This window comes from Misgurnus anguillicaudatus, chromosome 10, assembly GCF_027580225.2.
Source record: "Misgurnus anguillicaudatus chromosome 10, ASM2758022v2, whole genome shotgun sequence".
Lineage (NCBI taxonomy): Eukaryota > Metazoa > Chordata > Actinopteri > Cypriniformes > Cobitidae > Misgurnus > Misgurnus anguillicaudatus.
The window spans coordinates 31,994,622-32,015,365 of record NC_073346.2 but is presented as its reverse complement, the minus strand read 5'-3'; the positions used below and the strand labels follow the sequence as shown (position 1 = coordinate 32,015,365).

At 38.9% G+C, this 20,744-nt stretch overlaps 1 protein-coding gene across 1 annotated transcript in view; it reads left to right on the top strand.

Moving 5' to 3' along the window:
- The window catches only part of LOC129448491 (neural-cadherin), a 163,810-nt gene that overhangs the window by 79,214 nt on the left and 63,852 nt on the right, over positions 1–20,744 (top strand). The window contains exons 6-12 of the mRNA XM_073872386.1: positions 6,370–6,619; positions 7,180–7,322; positions 9,938–10,110; positions 16,585–16,753; positions 17,010–17,180; positions 17,978–18,150; positions 20,433–20,600. Coding sequence (XP_073728487.1) covers positions 6,370–6,619; positions 7,180–7,322; positions 9,938–10,110; positions 16,585–16,753; positions 17,010–17,180; positions 17,978–18,150; positions 20,433–20,600 — 1,247 coding nt within the window. The remainder of the gene's footprint in view (positions 1–6,369; positions 6,620–7,179; positions 7,323–9,937; positions 10,111–16,584; positions 16,754–17,009; positions 17,181–17,977; positions 18,151–20,432; positions 20,601–20,744) is intronic.

Genomic DNA, 20,744 nt, shown 5'->3' with positions numbered 1-20,744 from the left:
CCTGTCTCACTCTCTGTCTGCCTGTGTCTACCCTTTATCTCTTACTTTCTTTATTAATCACTCTCTGTGCCTGTCTCACTCTCTGTCCATCTGTGTCCACCTGTGTATCTTGCTTTTTATCAGTCACTCTCTGTGCCTGTCTCACTCTCTGTCTCCTGTGTCCACCTCTGTCTCTAGCTCTCTTTATTAGTCACTCTCTGTGCCTGTCTCACTCTCTGCCTGTGTCCACATCTGTCTCTTGTTCTCTTTATTAGTCACTCTATGTGCATGTCTCAGTCTCTGTCCATATCTGTCCAGCTGTGTCTCTTAGTCTATTTATCAGTCACTCTCTGTACCTGTCTCAGTCTCTGTCCATATGTGTCCACCTCAGTCTCTTGCTCTCTTTATTAGTCGCTCTCTGTGCCTGTCTCACTCTCTGCCTGTGTCCACCTCTGTCTCTGCCTGTGTCCACCTCTGTCTCTTGTTCTCTTTATTAGTCACTCTATGTGCCTGTCTCAGTCTCTGTTCATATCTGTCCAGCTGTGTCTCTTAGCCTATTTATCAGTCACTCTCTGTACCTGTCTCAGTCTCTGCCCATATGTGTCCACCTCAGTCTCTTGCTCTATTTATTAGTTGCTCTCTGTGCCGTTCTCACTCTCTGCCTGTGTCCACCTCTGTCTCTGCCTGTGTCCACCCCTGTCTCTTGTTCTCTTTATTAGTCAATCTATGTGCCTGTCTCAGTCTCTGTTCATATCTGTCCAGCTGTGTCTCTTAGTCTATTTATCAGTCACTCTCTGTACCTGTCTCAGTCTCTGTCCATATGTGTCCACCTCAGTCTCTTGCTCTCTTTATTAGTCGCTCTCTGTGCCTGTCTCACTCTCTGTCTGCCTGTTTCCACCTCTGTCTTTATAAGTCACTCTCTGTGCCTGTCTCACTCTCTGTCCATGTATGTCCACCTGTGTTTCTTGCTTTCTTTATTGTCCCTATCTGTGCCTGTCTCAGTCTCTGTCTGCCTGTGTCCACCTCTGTCTCTTGCTCTTTTCATAAGTCACTCTTTGTGCCTGTCTCACTCTCTGTCCATCTATGTCTACCTGTGTATCTTGCTTTCTTTAATAGTCACTCTCTGTGCCTGTCAAACTCTCTGTCCATCTGTGTCTACCACTGTCTCTTGCTCTCTTATCAGTCACTCTCTGTGCCTGTCAAACTCTCTGTCCATCTGTGTCTACCACTGTCTCTTGCTCTCTTATCAGTCACTCTCTGTGCCTGTCTAACTCTCTGTCTGCCTGTGTCCATCCTTTATCTCTTGCTTTCTTTATCAGTCACTCTCTGTGCCTGTCTCACTTTATGTCTGCCTGTGTCCATCCTTTATCTTTCGCCTTCTTTATCATTCACTCTCTGTGCCTGTCTCACTTTCTGTCCATCTGTGTTCACCTGTGTCTCTTGTTCTCTGTATCAGTCACTCTCTGCGCTTGTCTCACTCTCTGTCTGTCTTTCACACTGCTTATCAGTCTATCCCTATGTCTCCTTCACTCCCCATCTGTCTGTGTTCTCTTGCTGTCTTTATAAGTCTATGCCTGTCTCTCTTACTCTCTCTCTCTGTCTGTCTATCTCCCCATCTGTCTCTCTTTCACTTTTTCTATTTATCTCTCTGTCGCTCTTCAATTTTATCTGTCTGTATCTTTTAGTCTTATTATCTCTCTGTCTCTGAGTCTCTATCACTTTCTTTCTGTATCTGTCTTTGTATTTTCCTCTTGCAATCCTGCTCTTGAGGCAGGTGCTGTTGCTGGTTGCTCTGCGGGGGCGAACGTCTCTTCAACTCAGTCCTGTAATTATGAAATAATTCATTATGGCAGTGCTTTCTGGGTGGTAAATGGATGGTAATCAAAGCCAGCTCAGTGGCTCCCAGGCAGAGGAGCTTTTCTGCCGCCGTCTACCTCTGTTTCTCCCTCTCATCTCTTCATCATGACATGCCTTGCCAAGCCATTCTCCTTCAAAGACCATCAATCCAACATTTTGTGTGTTCCCTGACTGTGTGGGCTCTGTAATGGCAGGTTGGAGGTTATGACCGTGCTGTAGATCTGGAATCTCCACAGTGGAGAATCGGTCATGGCCTACTGCTTGTTCTGCAGACAATTTTGTCTGACAGAAGCAGGGAGAACACGGAGTTGTTAATGGAATGGGACCTGTTCATCTCCCAGCACATCCCCATCTGTGATCTTATCGCTGTAATTGAAGGTGTTCGAAAGGCATTTTATAAAAACACAAATGAAATGTCATGTAGCACATTAGTGATTTGCATAAATATTTATAAGACCTAATTGGTTATGCTTGGTAAGGGAGGCATGACTTTTACTGTTGCTTATACTTAGCATTAGGGATCTAACAAACTTTGACATTGTGCAAAAGACATGACTTCCTTAAATGATTAGCTTGTATTAAATTGGTAAGAAACTTAAGAAATGTTTTTGATCCACTTCAATCGTTGACTAGTACATATGTTTCACACAAAAAAACTACGGTGATGGCATACAGTTTGGATCGACATAATGGACTTTTCTTTTTTATATAAAACATCCACTCACAATCTCTGAGCAAATACTTATTTTAGTATTGAACTTAAGCTAATGAGCTTTGTGCTCAGCGTCTTCTTACATTCTTCTCAGTGGGCGCTCATCAGTTCCTGATCTGAAGTCCCGTGATGGCTCAGCTCTGCCCACCATTTCAAAGAACTCCTCGCCTTCTCCATAACGTTTCCAGTGATTAACCATTCTTAATTTAGTCTGTGTTGTGCACAAGCCTACGACTCCGATAAAAAGGGAGGGAAAAAACAAAAAGAAAAGCAAAGGGAACAGAAGTAAATAAGATCTGGCAGGCTGCATGCTTTTTGAGGCAGATGCACAAATTTAGAACGGCAACTGCATTTATGCAATTCAGTTATGTTTACATATTACTGCGCACACAGTCAAAGCACACACTTTCTCGCCTTTGTGCCGTATGCAAACAGAACAGTTCCTTTCTCTGATTCCAGTTGGCTCTTCTGTTTATAATGTGCTACACAAAACAACTTTCTTTTTTTGTTTGTGCCTGTTTGTGTTTTCTCTCTCTGCGTCTCTCTCACTTTCTCTCGCTCTCACTCTCAACATGGAAAAGCAGCAGGTTCGCACAAACACCAGCTGGGGCTGTTATTTGCTTATCGAATGCGTTCTGTTGTGAGCGGGGAAAAAAGAACATAAATACGGAGCAATCGTCGGCTGTGTGGAGCCGAGCAGAAGGGAGAGAAGATTATTATTGTTGTTTACCTTAAAACGGGATTAGACTATAAATTGGCTGCCGACTTTTAATAGGCCCTAGCAGGAAAAGCAACGCAGAGCGCGCTCCAATTATCGCACGAGAAACTTCTCGGAGAGGATTTAGCGTGCGGCGAAGCGGCGCACTTAAAACTCGCCCGACCTTAGCCCGCCTACCTACCGGCTTCCCTTTCTCTCTCCCAAGGCACATAACTGGTATGTTTAATTTAGCTGCGGTCCCTCGTCCGCATGCATTAAATATGCTAATAGGTAGCCCTAAGAGACGGTGTATTAGGGCTTGTATTTTTAATGAACCTTCTGTTTGAATTTGGGCCGTAAGACTTAGTGTGTGCACATGGTGTTTTGACGCTTGTTTATATGTGTAGGGCACCGACACCCACCCTCACCCGCCCGCCTCCCAACGTTGCATCAAGTCTTTAAGCAAACCAAAGGAGAGAGAGGAAAGGGGGTTTCTGCTGTATGTTGCTGCCTCTGTAGGTTCTAGCTTTTTGCCTTGGAGATAAGAGGGCCGTCATGTGCTTGTAGTAAATGAGTGTGCTGGCTGGCTGGGTGTGATGACAGCTTGCCTGCAGTATAATGATACAGGACCCTGACTTTGGCTGTGGGCCTAATGACTGTAAAGCCTTCCTCCACTTTTACTTTTGATCTGCTCCAGTCAACAGCAGCTTTCTGCCGTGCCACCAGCAGATGGGCACTTAAATTGATCAAATATAGAACTGGCCTCCACAACATAGTTTTAAATAAGATTGGCTCTATTAATGCAACAGCGTACCTAATTTGAAAAACACTTACCGTCAACAGCTACAACAAATAAACAAGATGATTTTGCCATTACTGTTGCACTGATGTCCTAACTGAGTAAATCTCATGAAACCTGTCAATAAAAGTAAACAAAATAAATAATCGTAAAATATTTCATACTACAAAAAGAAAATAAAGTCCATCGTTTGGATTATTCTTAAAATTAGTAAAAAAAAAATTTGGACATTTTGCATACAATTCTTGACTGTGAAGTGTCATGTGACAAGCGTGGTGATGCATTAAAATAATAAATAAATATGTAATAAAAGTGTATGTAATAATGAAACAGGGAATCATTTTTAAATGCTATTAAGTTAAGTGTACCAGTGGTCATAACTGCCTCATTACCTTACTGTGATTCTGTAACTCATTACCTTACTGTGATTCTGTAACTATTTGAAGTTTTTCACCAGATATTGCAATGTCCGGATTTGCTGTGGAGTGGGCAGTTTTAGTAAAGAACATACCAACTGTCTTAGAGACATTTAACTGTAGACTATGCTGGTTTAGCCATTTGCTGATCTTTACCATACCGTTTGTAAGTTTAGTTGCCACTTCTATTTTTAATTGGCCATGTATGTAAAGAACTGTGTCATCTGCATACATTTGCATATTTACTTCTGGGCACACACGTGGTAGATCATTAATATATATGCAGAACAGAATAGGGCCCAGGATTGACCCTTGGGGCACTCCAGTGCACAATTGAAGAGGATCAGACTGATAGCTACCAATACGGACAGTTTGTGATCAGTGATAAAGATAAGATGATACCTATTTAAGAGCATTATCCGAAAAGTTGAGTTGAGAAAGTTTGGAGAGTAAAATGTTATGATTTACAGTGTCAAAAGCTTTCCTGAGATCTAAAAAGATGGCTCCAACAACGCTATTCTTGTCAAGCATTGATTTAATATTTTCAATGAAAAAGCAGTTAGCTGTCTCGATCAAATGATTTGGCCTAAATCCAGATTGTAAAGGATGGAGGGAAAAGATGTGATTCAGGTGAAAAAGAAAGTGTTGTTCAGGTGATCTCTAATATGTTGAGATACCCATTTTTCCAAAACGTTTGACATTACTGGTAAAATACTAATTGGTCTGTAGTTGCAAATGATTTGTCTGTCTCCAGATTTAAATATTTTGGAAACAATGACTGACTTCCATACATTTGGAAATCCTCCTCAGAGATAGACTGATTTATAATTTTAGTGATGGGGTAACTAATGATGAACCTAGATCTTCAGTTAGCCCAGTCAGTTTTTTTTAATTGATCCCAAATCAACTTCGAATTGCCCCCTGCTTTACTTATGCTTTACTACTTTACTTTGGAAATGATTTGTCTATGAAGCTTTGCCAGACCATTTACTACTGAGAATGGTCTGGTTTTAACCAGGCTTGGAAATGTCAGTGATCAAATGAAAAGTATTTAAAGTAACCTGCAGCTTTATGTTTAAAACAGAGGTGGGGATGGAGAGGGAATAGTTACGGACTGCAGTATAGAGTAAATTTTGTGCCATAATTAAAAAAAATCCAGCATGTTGCAAACAAACTCAATCTGCTTTGCAAAAGGAAAACTCGACTTGCAAACAAACAGAAAACGCTTTGCAAATACAAAAGGCAATCTGAGAGAAAATGTAGAGGTGTAACAAACATGTACTGTGTTTGCACAATAAATCCATGCTGGATTTATTTTTTTAAATATGGCACAAAATTCACTCCATACTGCAGCTTTAAAAATTGATACATTTATAGTTTTTAACTTTTCATGACCTTTGTGCTTCCTTTCCATGTTAATTTGAACCATGACAATCATGTTGTCAGTCATCTGGATAGCCCCACCCACCAGAAAATCCCATTAGTCCAGTTTCACAGAACTATAATAAACATAAAAAATGTTCAAAATATTGGTTATGACTTTATTGCTACACACTACATCTGTGCTTTCAATATGACCAGAATAATTATTTGATGTTGGAAACTGAAGAGACCACTGTTACACACAACACTGAAATCCTCAAAAACAAAAATGTTGGTAAAAGGTGACATTTAAGCTTCCAGTAAATAGCTCAATACGGGAACATTCCAGATCTAATGAGAACAAAGCTGTCTGAGATAAGCTTAGAGGTGATGAAAAAGCAATATAAGTTTTCAGTGTCTGACCCAGAGCACATCTTCATCAAGTTTGCCATTGGTGTAATTTACCACTGTGTTATTGCTAGCTGCTCCCCTTTAGTCAACATGACCTGATGGTTAACAGTTATTTGTTGCCTCTTTCTCTCTTTAGTTCTGGCGAGGGACTGTGATACCGGCCAGAATGCTGAACTTTCTTACTTCATCCAGAGTGTTGACTTTGACATCTCATCTCATGGAGTGGTGAGCCCCAGTCATAGACTGGATTACGAAAGACCTAACCACATGTACGAGTGCGTGGTGGTGGCCGTGGACAAGGGAATGCCCCCTCGCACTGGCACTGCCTCCATCCGCATACGCATGGCCAATGTCAATGATGAAGCTCCTGTATTCTCACAAACCATGTATGAATATTATTTTTTAAACAGAACAGTATATTTTCTTGCTTTCTTTTTATTATTACATGTTTATTTTGTCATGTTTTGTAATTCTGTAATACAGTATCTCCTCATCTGTCTTTGAGTATATTGAAAGATTTGTGTTTTACACTCTATAGTTGTAAAAGTCAGAAGTAAAAACAAAAGCAATGGTCAGGATATGTGATACATGTACAACTTTGGCATTTATTGAACGTAGCCAGATAAAAGACATTTTTATTGCAGCTAGTGTATGGCAATCTGTCTCAGTCTTTACTTGTACTATATCAGTTGAGCTATACAAAAACACTGATAATACATTATTAAAATATCTGAATTCCAAGGTGAGCCCATAAAGGAACTGGAGGTGTATCATCATTACAGCACAGTTTGACTGTGTGTCTATGAAAGGATTTTATCTGGATGATCTCAGGAATCAGTGGATGTTTATGTGTGCCCTGGGATACATTTCAGAGGATATGCAGGGAAGGCAGATGGTGGTTCTGGGATATATTGGGCCTGATCTCTCTTTTTCCCTGTTTCTTCAGCTATAAAACCTTTCTTTCTGAAGATGCCGGTCCTGAGACGCTAGTAGCCATTGTGCACGCCAAGGACCCTGACGGAGATGGTGTAACGTACGCAATCACCGGCGGCAATGAAGACAGTAACTTTGAGCTGGACAATCAGAAGGGTGAGTTAAGTCAATCGGATAAGTTTAAAAATACAAATACACACATTTGTAGACTTTATGGGTTTGAGTTCGAAAATGGGTTGATGTTGTATCGGCGCCCAATTTTTTGGCTGTATGGTTCCATAAAGAACTTTAAAAACAGTAGAAAATGGTTTTACTATAAAGTGGTAAAGAAAGAAATGGTTCTTTAGGGAACCAAAAGTGGTTCTTCTATGGCATCACTGCACTGTCAGAAAATAATTAGTCAAAAAAAAAATGGTCTGGTTACCTTTTAAAAAGTCAGTGGCGGCCAGTGATTTCTTTTTTCAAGGGAGCACGGTGCGAAGTTCGTCACAACATGTATGTAGCCCATCATGTGTGTTTCAAAATTTCAAAATATGTGTTCTGTGCATTGAGTGAACCTATGTGCATCAAGTGTTTTGTCAAAATAAGTGCCTGCTGCTGATGCATTTAAAGGGTTTATGATAAAAAAGACGCTCATGTTTGCCAGATACTCGCATAATCTCATGTGTAATCAAAGTTTACTGTTAAGGGAGTGTCTTGCATGTATTTTGTGAACGTGAGCATCTCTGTTATCATAAACGGTTTTGACGCGTGTGCAGCAGGCACTTATTTTGACAAAACACGTGATGCACATGGTTCACCTGATGCAACAAACACATATTTTAAAAACACGTGCAACACACATGACACTCCAAACACATATTTTGAATTTGCACACCTCAGAAGAGCAGTCTCCAGCCGCCACTGCAAAAAGTACACCTTTAAGATCATATTAGTACCAAATGTATACATATCTTCACCCAAATGGTCCATATTAGGACTTTTTCAAATGGTACTGCCCCAATGACAGGTTGGGATAATTTTTTAACTCATTCCCCACCAGCCTTTTTTTTTAAGTTGCCTGCCAGCATTGTGATTTTTCCAAAAGTTTCACAAAATGCCTTTCAGGATTTTTTTTCAAAAAATATATAAACATACAAATATATCAAATGAAAGAACAGACCCTCTGATTTCAAACAAACAATAAACAAACAAACCAACAAACAAAACAAGAAAAAACTTTCATCCTATTTATATTTTTTCTCTACTTATAAACCCTTAATTATGGGTATTTTTCTTCAAAAATACAATATTTTAGCAAAAGCTAAATTCAGAACGATTATCAGCACATACACGGAGTATAAAATTAATAAATAATTTTTTGCTTCAGTTTTTTATAAAGTGCGTAAATGCGCAATCTAGTGGATAATCGCTGTATTACAAATAAACATGAAAACTAATCAGGAACACGTTTTTTTCATGCAAATGTTTTCTCTTAACTCTTTCACCGCCAGCATTTTTTATGATTTTCACAAAAGTTTAATGCCTTCCAGAAAATGCTCCTTTTTAAATATATAAACATATAATATATAAAATAAAAGAACAGACCCTCTGCTTTCAAACAAAAAATCAGTTTCATCCTACCTTCATGTGTTCTGTTTTTATCACCTCTCAAATATGTGTAGGTTTCACAAGAGATATCTCGTCAATGGCGGGGAAAGAGTTAATTGACGAGATAACTCGTCAATGGCGGGGAAAGAGTTAACCATTTTTCTGAACGTGTGCACCTTTATTTTTAAAAACAAACTTCCCTCCTGTTGTTCATAACTTTTTGGGTGTGCACTTATGTGTACATTTTGAGTTTGTGCTCTCAGGCCCGTCTGCTTGTGTGCTTTCAGTCTCAAGGTCACATTTGTCCGCAACATTTGGTTTGTTTACAGCACATTTTTGCCTTAGAGCTGAAAAACAGCAGTATGCTAAACCTCTCTCCTTCCTTATCAGTCTCTCCACACGGCTGTTCCACCACCCAGCCCATTACAGGCCAGTGTAGAGAGATGGCCCGTGGCTTCATCACTCAGAATTGTCACTTCATAGATGTAGCAAATCTTTGTTTAGCAATACACAAATATGCAGCCATTAGGACTCTTGATTATTGCCCAAAATAATACACAGATATATTTTGTTATTTTTGGATAATAATGCTTCAGTTAAAGGCACACTCCACTTTTTTTTGAAAATAGGCTTATTTTCCAGCTCCCCTAGATTTAGTAACTTAGTAACTTTCAATAGCATGGAACTATTTTCGGGCATTGCGTATATTATTGTGCCTGCTGCAGCCATGGTACGGCAGCAAAGTCCTTGATTATTACGCCATAATTAGAGTATAGTTCCTGGACATATCGGCCAAAAAAAATCACAACTTTGAATTTTCCGTTGGTCTTAGTACACGATGTAACTACAGAAGGGTCAAGTTTTAAATAGGAAAAATATTGAAACTCTTTGGTTATTTTTGAGAACGATGCTAAATGTTCTAATCAGATTCAATGGATTGTGCTAAACTATGCTAAAAGTGGTACAGCCAGACCCGGAGATTAGCTGAATGGATTCCAAAATGGTAAAAAACAAATGTTTAACTCTAGGGGAGCTGGAAAATTAGCATATTTTCAAAAAAGTGGAGTGTCCCTTTAATAAGTTTGTTGAAGGAACCTTGTGTAGTTAAAGTCGCTTTGTGCATAAACAGGATTTGCAGTAACATTTATCAGTCTAATAAAAAAAATTTAACTCTTTGACAGGCATCATCAAACTGCGTCGCAGTCCTCCACCTAAACTGCGCGGACCTCAGTATGTACTTGACGTCACTGCAACCGATGACAACACAGCTGGTGGACCGTTTCCTCTCAGCAGTTCCGCCCAGGTCATCGTTGGCATCAACGACATCAACAATAACAAGCCAGTGTTTGAAAAGGTAATTCTCAGATGCTTAGAAGTTTTTAATGCTTAGAATTTGCCCTTATAAATCTCAGGCTTAGCCGAACGTGCGTACAGGTGCAGATCGTGTCTTGCAGATCTAGATATGAGCATGGAATATAGATGCACTCATTAAATCTTCCTAGCGTGAAGTGCCCCGGGCTCTTAATACTGGTGACACTATGAACACCTCACTAATGGCAGTGTTTAAAGAGTCAGAGGAGAAGAAAAGTAAAGAATGATGGATAAGAGCTCATATACAGCGAAATGAGAAAGTGGAAGACCTACTGTAATGAAATAACATGAGCAAATGAAACACAGCACTGAAGAGATGGAGTGAAACAGAACTGTAAGGAGGGCGAGAGAAGCAGACAGCTGCCAGCAGGAGATCTAAAGGCTTTCAGAGGTCTCCAGAGGGAGAAGTTCTCCGTTCAGGCCTGGTGGGCTTTCTGAGAGTGTAGGAGGCAGAACCGAGCACCACGGGCTCTCCTTCTGCTGCCTTCGCCGCATCCTCCGCTGCTGCCCATGAATATTTCAATTACCCGCGTGCATCAGGGATGCATATGAAATGGATGTGATAAGTGAGCCCTTGGGGCAACATCTGGCCCTGTTCCTTACTAACACTCTCTGTCTCGGTTCGCCTGACCTTCTGACCAGAGTCAGATATTCCTGTCCCTCTGAACATCAGAGCTGTATGTGAAGCGATCAAACCAGGCTTTAGGCCCTGATTGTATAAATTTTATGAAATTAAACGTTGATGTCATATTTAATCCCAAAATCAAAGTAAAAAATGAGAAATTATATTTTGCATAAAGAAAATTAAGGCTGTTTTTATGCATTTTTTACACTTCTTATTTTGCTTACGAGTCTGGACTTTTTTGTAATCTCGTTGTTGTTATTGGTTGATATTTTATTTCTCAGATTTTTAATAGTAGAGATTACATGTATTGCATTGATTACAGGGCACATGAAACAGTTGGGTTGTTTTTTAACCCACAGTTGAGTAATATGTACAGCACAAACCTAACCATTTCTTTAAATTTACTAAGATAATGTTGATATTTGACCCAACCATGGGTTGAAACAATCTGCGTAATGGGTTTAAACAACCCAACATAGGTTTATTTAATCCCAACAGTTACGTTTGTCCATAGTTAACTCAACCATGGGTTGAAAACAACAGCATTTTTAGTGTTTGCTGCGTCTTACAAGGCAGCAGTTGTATTGACCAAAAGTGAATTGGTACATTTTAAATAAAATAAGTCGTGTAAAACGTTTTTTAAATTAAAGCGACACTCCACTTTTTTGAAAATATGCTCATTTTCCAGCTCCCCTAGAGTTAAAGATTTTATTTTTTACAGTTTTGGAATCTATTCAGCCGATCTCCGGGTCTGGCGCTACAATTTTTAGCATAGCTTAGCGTAATCCATTAAATCTGATTAGACCCAAGCGTGTCGCACAAGCCCTGAAAAGTGAAGCCAAAACGTCTCGATCGCCCCCTGTGACTGGTCCTAGTAAAGGTTGTAAACCCCGCCTCCCCCATGTTATTCAATGGGACTTAAAGGAATAGTCCATTTTCTTAAAAGAAAAATCCAGACCATCCACTCACCATCACGTCATCCAAAATGTTGATGTTCAGTCGAGAAGAAACTATGCTTTTTTTGAGGAAAACATTGCAGGATTCTCATTTTAATGGACACCAACACTTAACACCCAACTCAACACGTAACAGTTTCAAGAAAGAGTTTCAAAGGACTATAAACGATCCCAAACAAGGCATAAGGGTCTTATCTAGCGAAACAATTGTCATTTTTGACAAGAAAAAAAAATGCACTTTTAAACCACAACTTTTCGTCTAGGTCCGGTCCAGCGCGACCTAACGTAAATGCATGACGTAGGGAGGTCACGTGTTACATATATAAAACGCACATTTGCGGACCATTTTAAACAATAAACTGACACAAAGACATTAATTAGTACCATTCGACATACAACAACGTCGGAACGGTCCTCTTTCAACACACTTGTAAACACTGGGGCGGAGTTTTGCGTTCGTCCTCTTGGCGTCATGACGTATTGCGTGAGGTCACGCTGACGCTTTCAGGACCGGACCTAGGTGGGAAGTTGTTGAAGGTGTATATTTGTTATTTTTATTGTCAGAGGTGACAGTCGTTTCGCTGGATATGACCTTTATGCCTCGTTTGGGATCATTTATAGTCCATTAAAGTCCATTAAAATGAGAAAAATCCTGCAATGTTTTCCTCAAAAAACATAATTTCTTCTTCACTGAACAAAGAAAGACATCAACATTTTGGATGACATGGTGGTGAGTAAATTATCTGGATTTTTCTTTTAAGAAAATGGACTATTCCTTTAAGACCAACTAAACAATTTAATTACACTTCAAATATATTTTTACAAAGCTGGTTTCTGTCATTTACTGTATAGTTTTTATCACGCTGATGTAAATTCAAATGTTTGTTTTTCAAATAAGTTTGTTTTGAGTTAGTTATTTAATGCTATAAAAACGGTGTTGTGACGTTATGATTGACAGCTGTGATTGACAGCTATCTGAGCCGAGTGAGTAGTTGTATTTACCTTATACCTTACCTATTTTAATTTGGTACTGCAATCACCAGACATCAAAATTGGAGCAGAACGGAGGAACGGAGCAGACAGAGTTCACATAGAACAGGACTCCCCTTAAAACCATCGAAACAGTGCAGTGTGTGCTTGTGATTGATTATGCGCATTCTGCGAGGGCGGGGCCTTGATTTAGTGGCTTTACTTTTTGCTCACTACTGCTCAGGACTGGTCCCGAAATCGCTACTGCGCAGACTCAAGACCCATATCGGGACACTGGCTGCTTCACTTTTCACCAATGGACGAGAGCGAATGGGCATCGTCCATCTTTTTTACAGTCTGTGATTGGACCATTTCAAAATTAATCTTATGACTGGTTTTGTGTTCCATGGTCACATATTATGTAACATATTTTAAATGTTTATTTTAGCAGTAATTTTTATCTTAGTAATAAGATTTCTTACCTTTATGAAAATGGTCTTTAAATAGGCAATTATTTCTTTATGCACTGTATATTTACTTAAAGGCAGCATCTAGCGGTGAGGTTGCAAATTGCAACCAACGGCTTAGTCCACTGCTCACCCCTTGCTTTTGAAACACATAGAGAAGCTACGGTAGCTGCCACCGGGCAAGCATGTCATTGTCGGAGACAACTTAGTAAAAAAATTGTCAGTTTGTAGAAAAATGGCGGCACAAAACGGCGACTTACATGTAAAGGGACCCTCTGTGTATGTAGATAAAAAGGTCTCATTCTAAGGTAATAAACACATAACGGTTCATTATGAAAGGTCTTTATACACCACTGATAATATAGTTTTGTATATTATTTTGCATTTTTGTCAAGAGATCCTTTTAAAAATTACACACTGCACCTTTAATGTGGTAAAATACGGCTAGGACAGGCTCTTGACAGACTTTTAAGATATTCATATAATAATGTGATAATTTAATAATACACTTACTGCTTGGTTATATTCAAAATGGGACAAGCCCAGCAATTGGTTCAAATTAACCCAGAAAATGTTTATATTTTACCCAACAATAGGTTGAAACAACCCAGCATGGTTAAAGGAACTGTATGTAGGATGGTGACCAAAAATGGTATATTCCATCGGATTTTGTATAAAATAATCCTCAATCATATTGTTTTTCAATAGTTGTGCACGCAGCGCGATTCTACTACGGAGAAGGCATATCGTTATGCGATCAGGGCAATCTCGATGCCAAACGTTCACATTATAACATCCATTTGCAGTTTGTGTCCACAAACATATTACATATGAGAAATATTGATATTCCATCATACTTTGTATAAAATAATCCTCAATCCATATAGTTTTTTTTAATAATTGTGCACACAGCGCAATTCTACTATAGAAAGACTACTGACTTCGTGATTGGTAGATAGAAGGAGGGTAGCGCATCAGACCAAAACACAACATGACAACATAAACATCAGTTGAGGGCTGCCACTCCACTTTTTAAATGACAATATCCTGGCCGGACCATTGTTGTCAGTGATATAAGTATTTGAAATGAACATGATTTCTTAATGTCTAGTGAAATATCAGGGCCATTTTATGATTAAATGATATAAATTTCTTACATACTGTTCCTTTAAATTACAACCCATCAGGCTGGGCTCGACCCTTTTTTACTCAAAGCTGGGTTGAAAAGTATACGATCACTTTATTGTTTATTTGTACTCAAACCCACTTTCTGCTTTGTAGTCGCTAGTTGTTGACACTTCTAATTGCACCACGGATTACAGCAATACGATCTGTTCTACAGTAGTCTTTTTTCTTGCTAAATTGTGCAATCCTCCGTAAACCCCTCAGAAGAGTGTGTGTTTGTGTGCTGAAGCTCAATGCGAGGTGTGGAGAGTACCGCTGTGAGAATTCTCTTCAGACTCAGGGAGGGGAGCTAATTCCAGCTTTTAGCCCAGGTATCGATCTAGTCACTTGATTAATCGCCTTAAGTTGACATTTGGCTCCCTCGTGGGCAGCGCTCACCAGGACGGCCGGCCTGATGCCTGCTTTGTAATGAGAGAATGATGAGAGAGGGAGGGCTGAGGTAGAGAGAGGTAGATCCTTCATTATGAGCCCATGTGCTCCTATATTGGAGCAGAGGGACCTCAAAAGAGGAATTTATAAACACTTTGTCGTTAATACAATTTTATTTTGTTTGGGTTTTTGTCTTGCTCTCTTTAATTTAAAAATACTACTATAGATTTAAAATAAAAAACAAGTTAAAGTTTGACTTGTAGTTTATCATGTAAATACCATAGTGCATAAATTTGACCAAAGAATGGTCAAAAAATTGTCTGCGGTCACTGGAGCAAACCCTTTAAAAGTCCCAATATGTACCATTTAGGTACAGATATGTATATACTTCTGAGGTACTAATATGAACAGCTAGGGACCATTTTTTGACAGTGTATGGTAATTATTCTGTACTGCACGTTATATCAAAGCACCAGGAATTACTATCAAATAAAACTTTATAATTTTATTTTATTTTAATATAATTTATTATATCATAATGTGAACTGTAAGTTGCTTGATATGAAACCTCGTATGTCCAAATTTTGTCAATTTCATATTTTTTTTCACAAATCGATGCTATTGGTCAGTCCCCACATGTGTCTGTTAGTTTTACAATTTATTAAAGCAACACTAAAGAGTTTTTTTTTTACCTTAAAATAACGTTTCCAAAAAAGTTTCAGTCGTTCATTCACTCGAAACAGGGTGAAAGGCACTTTCACATTCGCTTTGCAGCCCTCTATCAGCCAAAACCGCACTAAAGAAGTTTCCAACCGGCGGGTCGCGGTCCTGTAGTTCGAGTGAAAACTACAAAAACTTGCTTTACGGCAGACCTACAATCCAATCAGAGCCAGCTTTGCTGCAGTAGGCTAAATTATTTACGACAGTGGTAATGGACAATACTGCTTCCAACCTGTAGGGGGAGCAAAGAGCAAAAACTTTTTAGTGTTGCTTTAACCAATCTAAAGCAGCGACGTCTGTGTCCGTACCATTCTTATCAATGAGAGCATAATCTCGTATCTCCCTGCTCCCAAGTCATAAAGCTCGTATCTCCGATAAAACATGACTTTGGGAAAATGTTGCGTTAATGTTGGCACACAACTAGGGATGCACCGATAGGATTTTTTTGGGCCGATAACGATTTAAACAGACAACTTCTGTCCGATACCGATGCAGATACCGATATTAAACACTTGTATACAATACTATACAGTTGGTCTATTAACTAGTTTATTTCTGCATTAATTATTTTTACTGAACATGGATTGGATCTAATTAACATTCAACTGACCAACATAATAAGAGAGTCACAAATTAAGCTAAAACAAATATAATAAGACAGCTAACAACCTTCAAAGGTGTTTTTTGCTATTCAGCATTTCTTTTATTAACAACATTAACTCATTTTTTTACATATAATGGATTTATTTATGCAGTTAATTAATAAACAATTGGTATCGGCATTTCTCGTGCTATTGCCGATATGCCGATGGTTTCAAGTTCATCAAAAATCGGCCGATAAATATCGGCGGCCGATACATCGGTGCATCATTATACACAGCAGTATATGATAGCAATATAAGGCAAAATAACAACTTTAACGATACAATGTTTAATAACTCAAAAATACAGCATTTTTTTAATTTCCTGAAAAATAATGGTTTTGAAGATACGAGGATTCTGCCCAACAGCAACGATTTGCTAAAACGTGCGATTTTTATCAATTTTTATGTCTGGTGAAAATCACACCCATGACCAAACTGCTTGTATTTCTGGGTGTTAATTTCTGTTTTGTACTTTTTTGCTTCTAAACGCTAATTTGCTTTTGTTACTTTTTTTTTACTTAGTGCCATAACTATAGTGTGAATGCGGTGGTTCTGGAGAATCAGCCTGCTGGCACTTTCGTCCTGCACGTGCAGGCACACGACGCTGACACTGGAGTCAATGGGGAGGTGAAGTATGGGATCATGCAAAGGGACGGAGCCTCACCAGGGTTCACAATCAACCCCGACACAGGTGCACACTTACTTCCGCAGCAGATCATTCTTGATTACCACAAACTGATGGAGTCAAATTACTTCCATATTTTTTCTAGTCAATGGACCACATTCATAAAACACAAGACATTGTAAAAACATACAATTTGTTTTTATATTTCGTTTTAAATAATAATTTGTGAAAAAAGTGTTTTTTTTTCTTTATAAATGAATGGATCAATTACATTGAATTAAATGCTTTGACTTTATAATTAATTGTACTGTGTGCTGCACAGGTGTGATCAGTACATTGGTAAGTTTTGACCGGGAGAGACAGAGAGAGTATACACTTTCAGTCACAGCTACAGATCAAGCTCAGGAACCCCTCATCGGCATCTGCCAGATCACCGTCCTCATCGCTGACCAGAACGACAATGACCCAAAGTTTGAGAACAGTCGCTATCAATGTAAGAATCACTGAAAAACGTATTGTTTGAAGTTTGTGCTACCTCAGTTGCACGGAGTTTTAGCCTAAAGCATATAGATAAACAAATAACATAACTAATACATCTAAATTTAGATTTTTGACTTCATGGGGTGTTACCTTATGAAGTTATTCCTAAAGAAAAAGTATTTGATATATGTAGAATAAGAAAGCAAAAGCAATTGTGTATCACTTTTCAATATTGCTACATCCTCCTAATCCTATCATACGCCACTGTAGATTCAGGATCTGTTCATTAGTATTTTTAACAGTGGTGGAAGTTCATGACAGGACCCCAGCTTTGGTTTAGCCATAGACTCTTTAAACATTTATACATGGACCTTTAACATTGCACTTAAGGGGCAGTAAGGATTTTGCAAGCTTAACAAATTCCAAAGTCCAGGATTTCTGAGTCAATACACATTAAACCTCAATATTAAAAATGCATAGCAGTCTGAGCAAGGTGAGCTTTAATGTGCTCAATGCGACTTTATGAACACATCACTAATCATTTTGCAGTCGGGTGCAGTCCTGGAAAACCTGCTGCAACTGTGAGAAATCTGCTGGGCTTCATGTTTGTTTATAACATTCACAAATATGAGTTTTGCAAGTTTTTTCATTGCTTTAAATGTGCGAGAAAGCTTATTAAGAATTAAAGACACAGATTGAAGGGTTTCTGGGACGCGCATCTTTGCTCTTTCACTGCACGTAGTTTTTAATAGCATCAGGCATTTCTTGTTATTTGTATTTGTTGATGTTTACTTTAACATGTCTACCCAGACTTCCTGCGAGAAGACACACCGGTGGGCACCAGTTTCCTGAGGGCGCCCGCTCATGATGACGATCAGGGGACAAATGCGGCCATCACTTACTCTCTCTCCCAACAGAACCCGGCCTACTTTCATATTAACCCAAGCACAGGATGGATCTACGTCAACCATCCAATCTCACAGGTAGAAATGACCAGAAACCCACATACATATTTACCTATTAAAACTTTTTAAATGGAACATTTTACAAGGCTTTTTTAAGATGTCAAATAAATATTTGATGTCCCCAGAGTCCTTGTAAGTTTTAGCTCAAAATATCATATAGATATTTTATTATAACATGTTAAAATTGCCACTTTGAAGTGAGCTGATCTCTGCACTAAATGGCAGTGCCGTGGTTGGATAGTGCAGATTAAGGGGTGGTATTATCCCCTTCTGACATCACAAGGAGCGACAAATTTCAGTGACCTATTTTTTCACATGCTTTCAGAGAATGGTTTACCAAAACCAATTTACTGGGTTGATCTTTTTCACATTTTATAGGTTGATAGAAGCATTGGGGACCCAATTATAGCACTTTAACATGGAAAATGTTAATGAAATGTCCCCTTTAAATGCAGCCATATCATCATAGACTTGTATTGTTTTCAAAGGGCACCTAACCTTAAAGGGACACTCCACTTTTTTTGAAAATAGGCTCATTTTCCAGCTCCCCTAGAGTTAAACATTTGATTCTTACTGTTTTGGAATCCATTCAACTGATACCACTTTTAGCATAGCTTAGCATAATCCATTGAATCTGATTAGACCATTAGCATTGCGCTAAAAAAGAACCAAAGAGTTTGGATATTTTTCCTATTTTAAATGTGACTCTTCTGTAGTTACATTGTGTACTAAGACCGACAGAAAATTAAAAATTGCGATTTTCTAGGCAGATATGGCTAGGACCATACTCTCATTCTGGTGTAATAATCAAGGAATGATATTACGCACTGCCCCAAAATAGTCCCCTGCCATTGAAAGTTACTAAGGGGACTATTTTCGGCTGCTGCGTAATATCATAATCATACACAATGTAACTACAGAAGAGTCAAGTTTTAAATAGGAAAAATATTGAAACTCTTTGGTAATTTTTAAGTGCGATGCTAATGGTCTAATCGGATTCAATGGATTATGCTAAGCTATGCTAAAAGTGGTAGCGCCAGACCCAGAGATCAGCTGAATGGATTCCAATATGGTAAAAATCAAATGTTTAACTCAAGGGGAGCTGAAAAATGAGCACATTTTCAAAAAAATGCGGAATGCCCCTTTAAGATACAACAAATTTCTTCTAAAGCTTTACACTATATGTTTGCATAATAATCAAATCATTTAATTAATTAATAATTTTATACTGGTAGGACCAGAAGAGCTATACATTATATGTTCCTATAGGTCTATTGGTAGAGTCTTACATTAGCAGCGCATAAGGTCATTTATAATGTAGTGTAGTGCTATAATATTATATAATATTATAAAATATAATGATTCTTTCAATCTTGAATTTTATATGTCTCTATTGTTTAATGTTTATGTGTGTGTTTGAAATTCCACTGCCTTTACTTTTTTGCCCACGAGTGCCTGTCTGTGTCATTTCAATGCTGGATTTATACTGTAAGCCTCGAGCAGGTTGGGGGTTGATTTGACATTAAAAATGTTCTGTGCACATACTGAGGTAAAAACAGGCAGAAAAACAGTCTCCTGGTTTTATTAGCAATTACAGCCGCTCAGATTTGCTGCATTCTGTTTATAGAGCCATTAGCAGAGTCAGTCTTCAGGTAAAGCACCAGGGAGGGATTTATTAATGCCGAGTTCAAATCCAGTACAATCAGGCTTTTAACATGTTTTCGGCGCCCTTAACAGTGATGGATTCAGATGCATTTAGCAACGTTCTGCCTAATTTTCCCAGAAACCAATCATCGTCATATTTGTCTCTCAGAGTAATTATCACACAGCAGGTCATTAAGATGTTTGTGGATATGGTCCAGTCCGACCCATGAATTTCATTAGCCACTCTTGTCACCCTACTTGACATCTATCTACCAGAGTGGAAAGCCTGAAAATGTCACCCACGATAAACTCACCTGTCTTCAAATAGACAACTTAAACTGGTCCCCTGCTGTGACCTATTCCCCCTCTCTTTCTCTCTCGCGCGAGATCGTACAATATGAAAATATTTTAAAAAGAGCAGAGACACAAACTGCACAGACAATCTATAACACAGTCTTGAAGCTGATGCTCTATACAATATCTTGGATGCCAAATGTCCAATAAATAATAGAGAGGTTCTTTAAGTGAAAATCTCAAGGGAGTCCCTCATCTCTGATTTCTGTCATCACAACCTGTATTATTTCAAAGTGTGCTGATATGATAATGTATAAAAAGCCCCTGGGGTGGATAATATCACCTGTCTGTTGTTCTGACAGACCTCACGGATCAGCCAGCAGATCATCGCTACAGACGGAGGGAATCGGAGTAGCTCGGTCGACCTCACTGTCATCATCACCAACGTGCACAATCAGCCCCCGCAATGGGAACAAGCAGAGTACTGGGTCACGATCCCAGAGAACACGCCACGCGACACCAAGATAGTGGTGAGACTCTCAAGAATCATACTATACATGTCAAAAATCATAAAAAAATTGGTTACCAAATTTGTAACCAATCAGAATGCTGGACCAGCATTGTTGGCCCCAGGGTTGCCAGGTCTGTGCCCAATGACACTAAGTTAGTAGTAC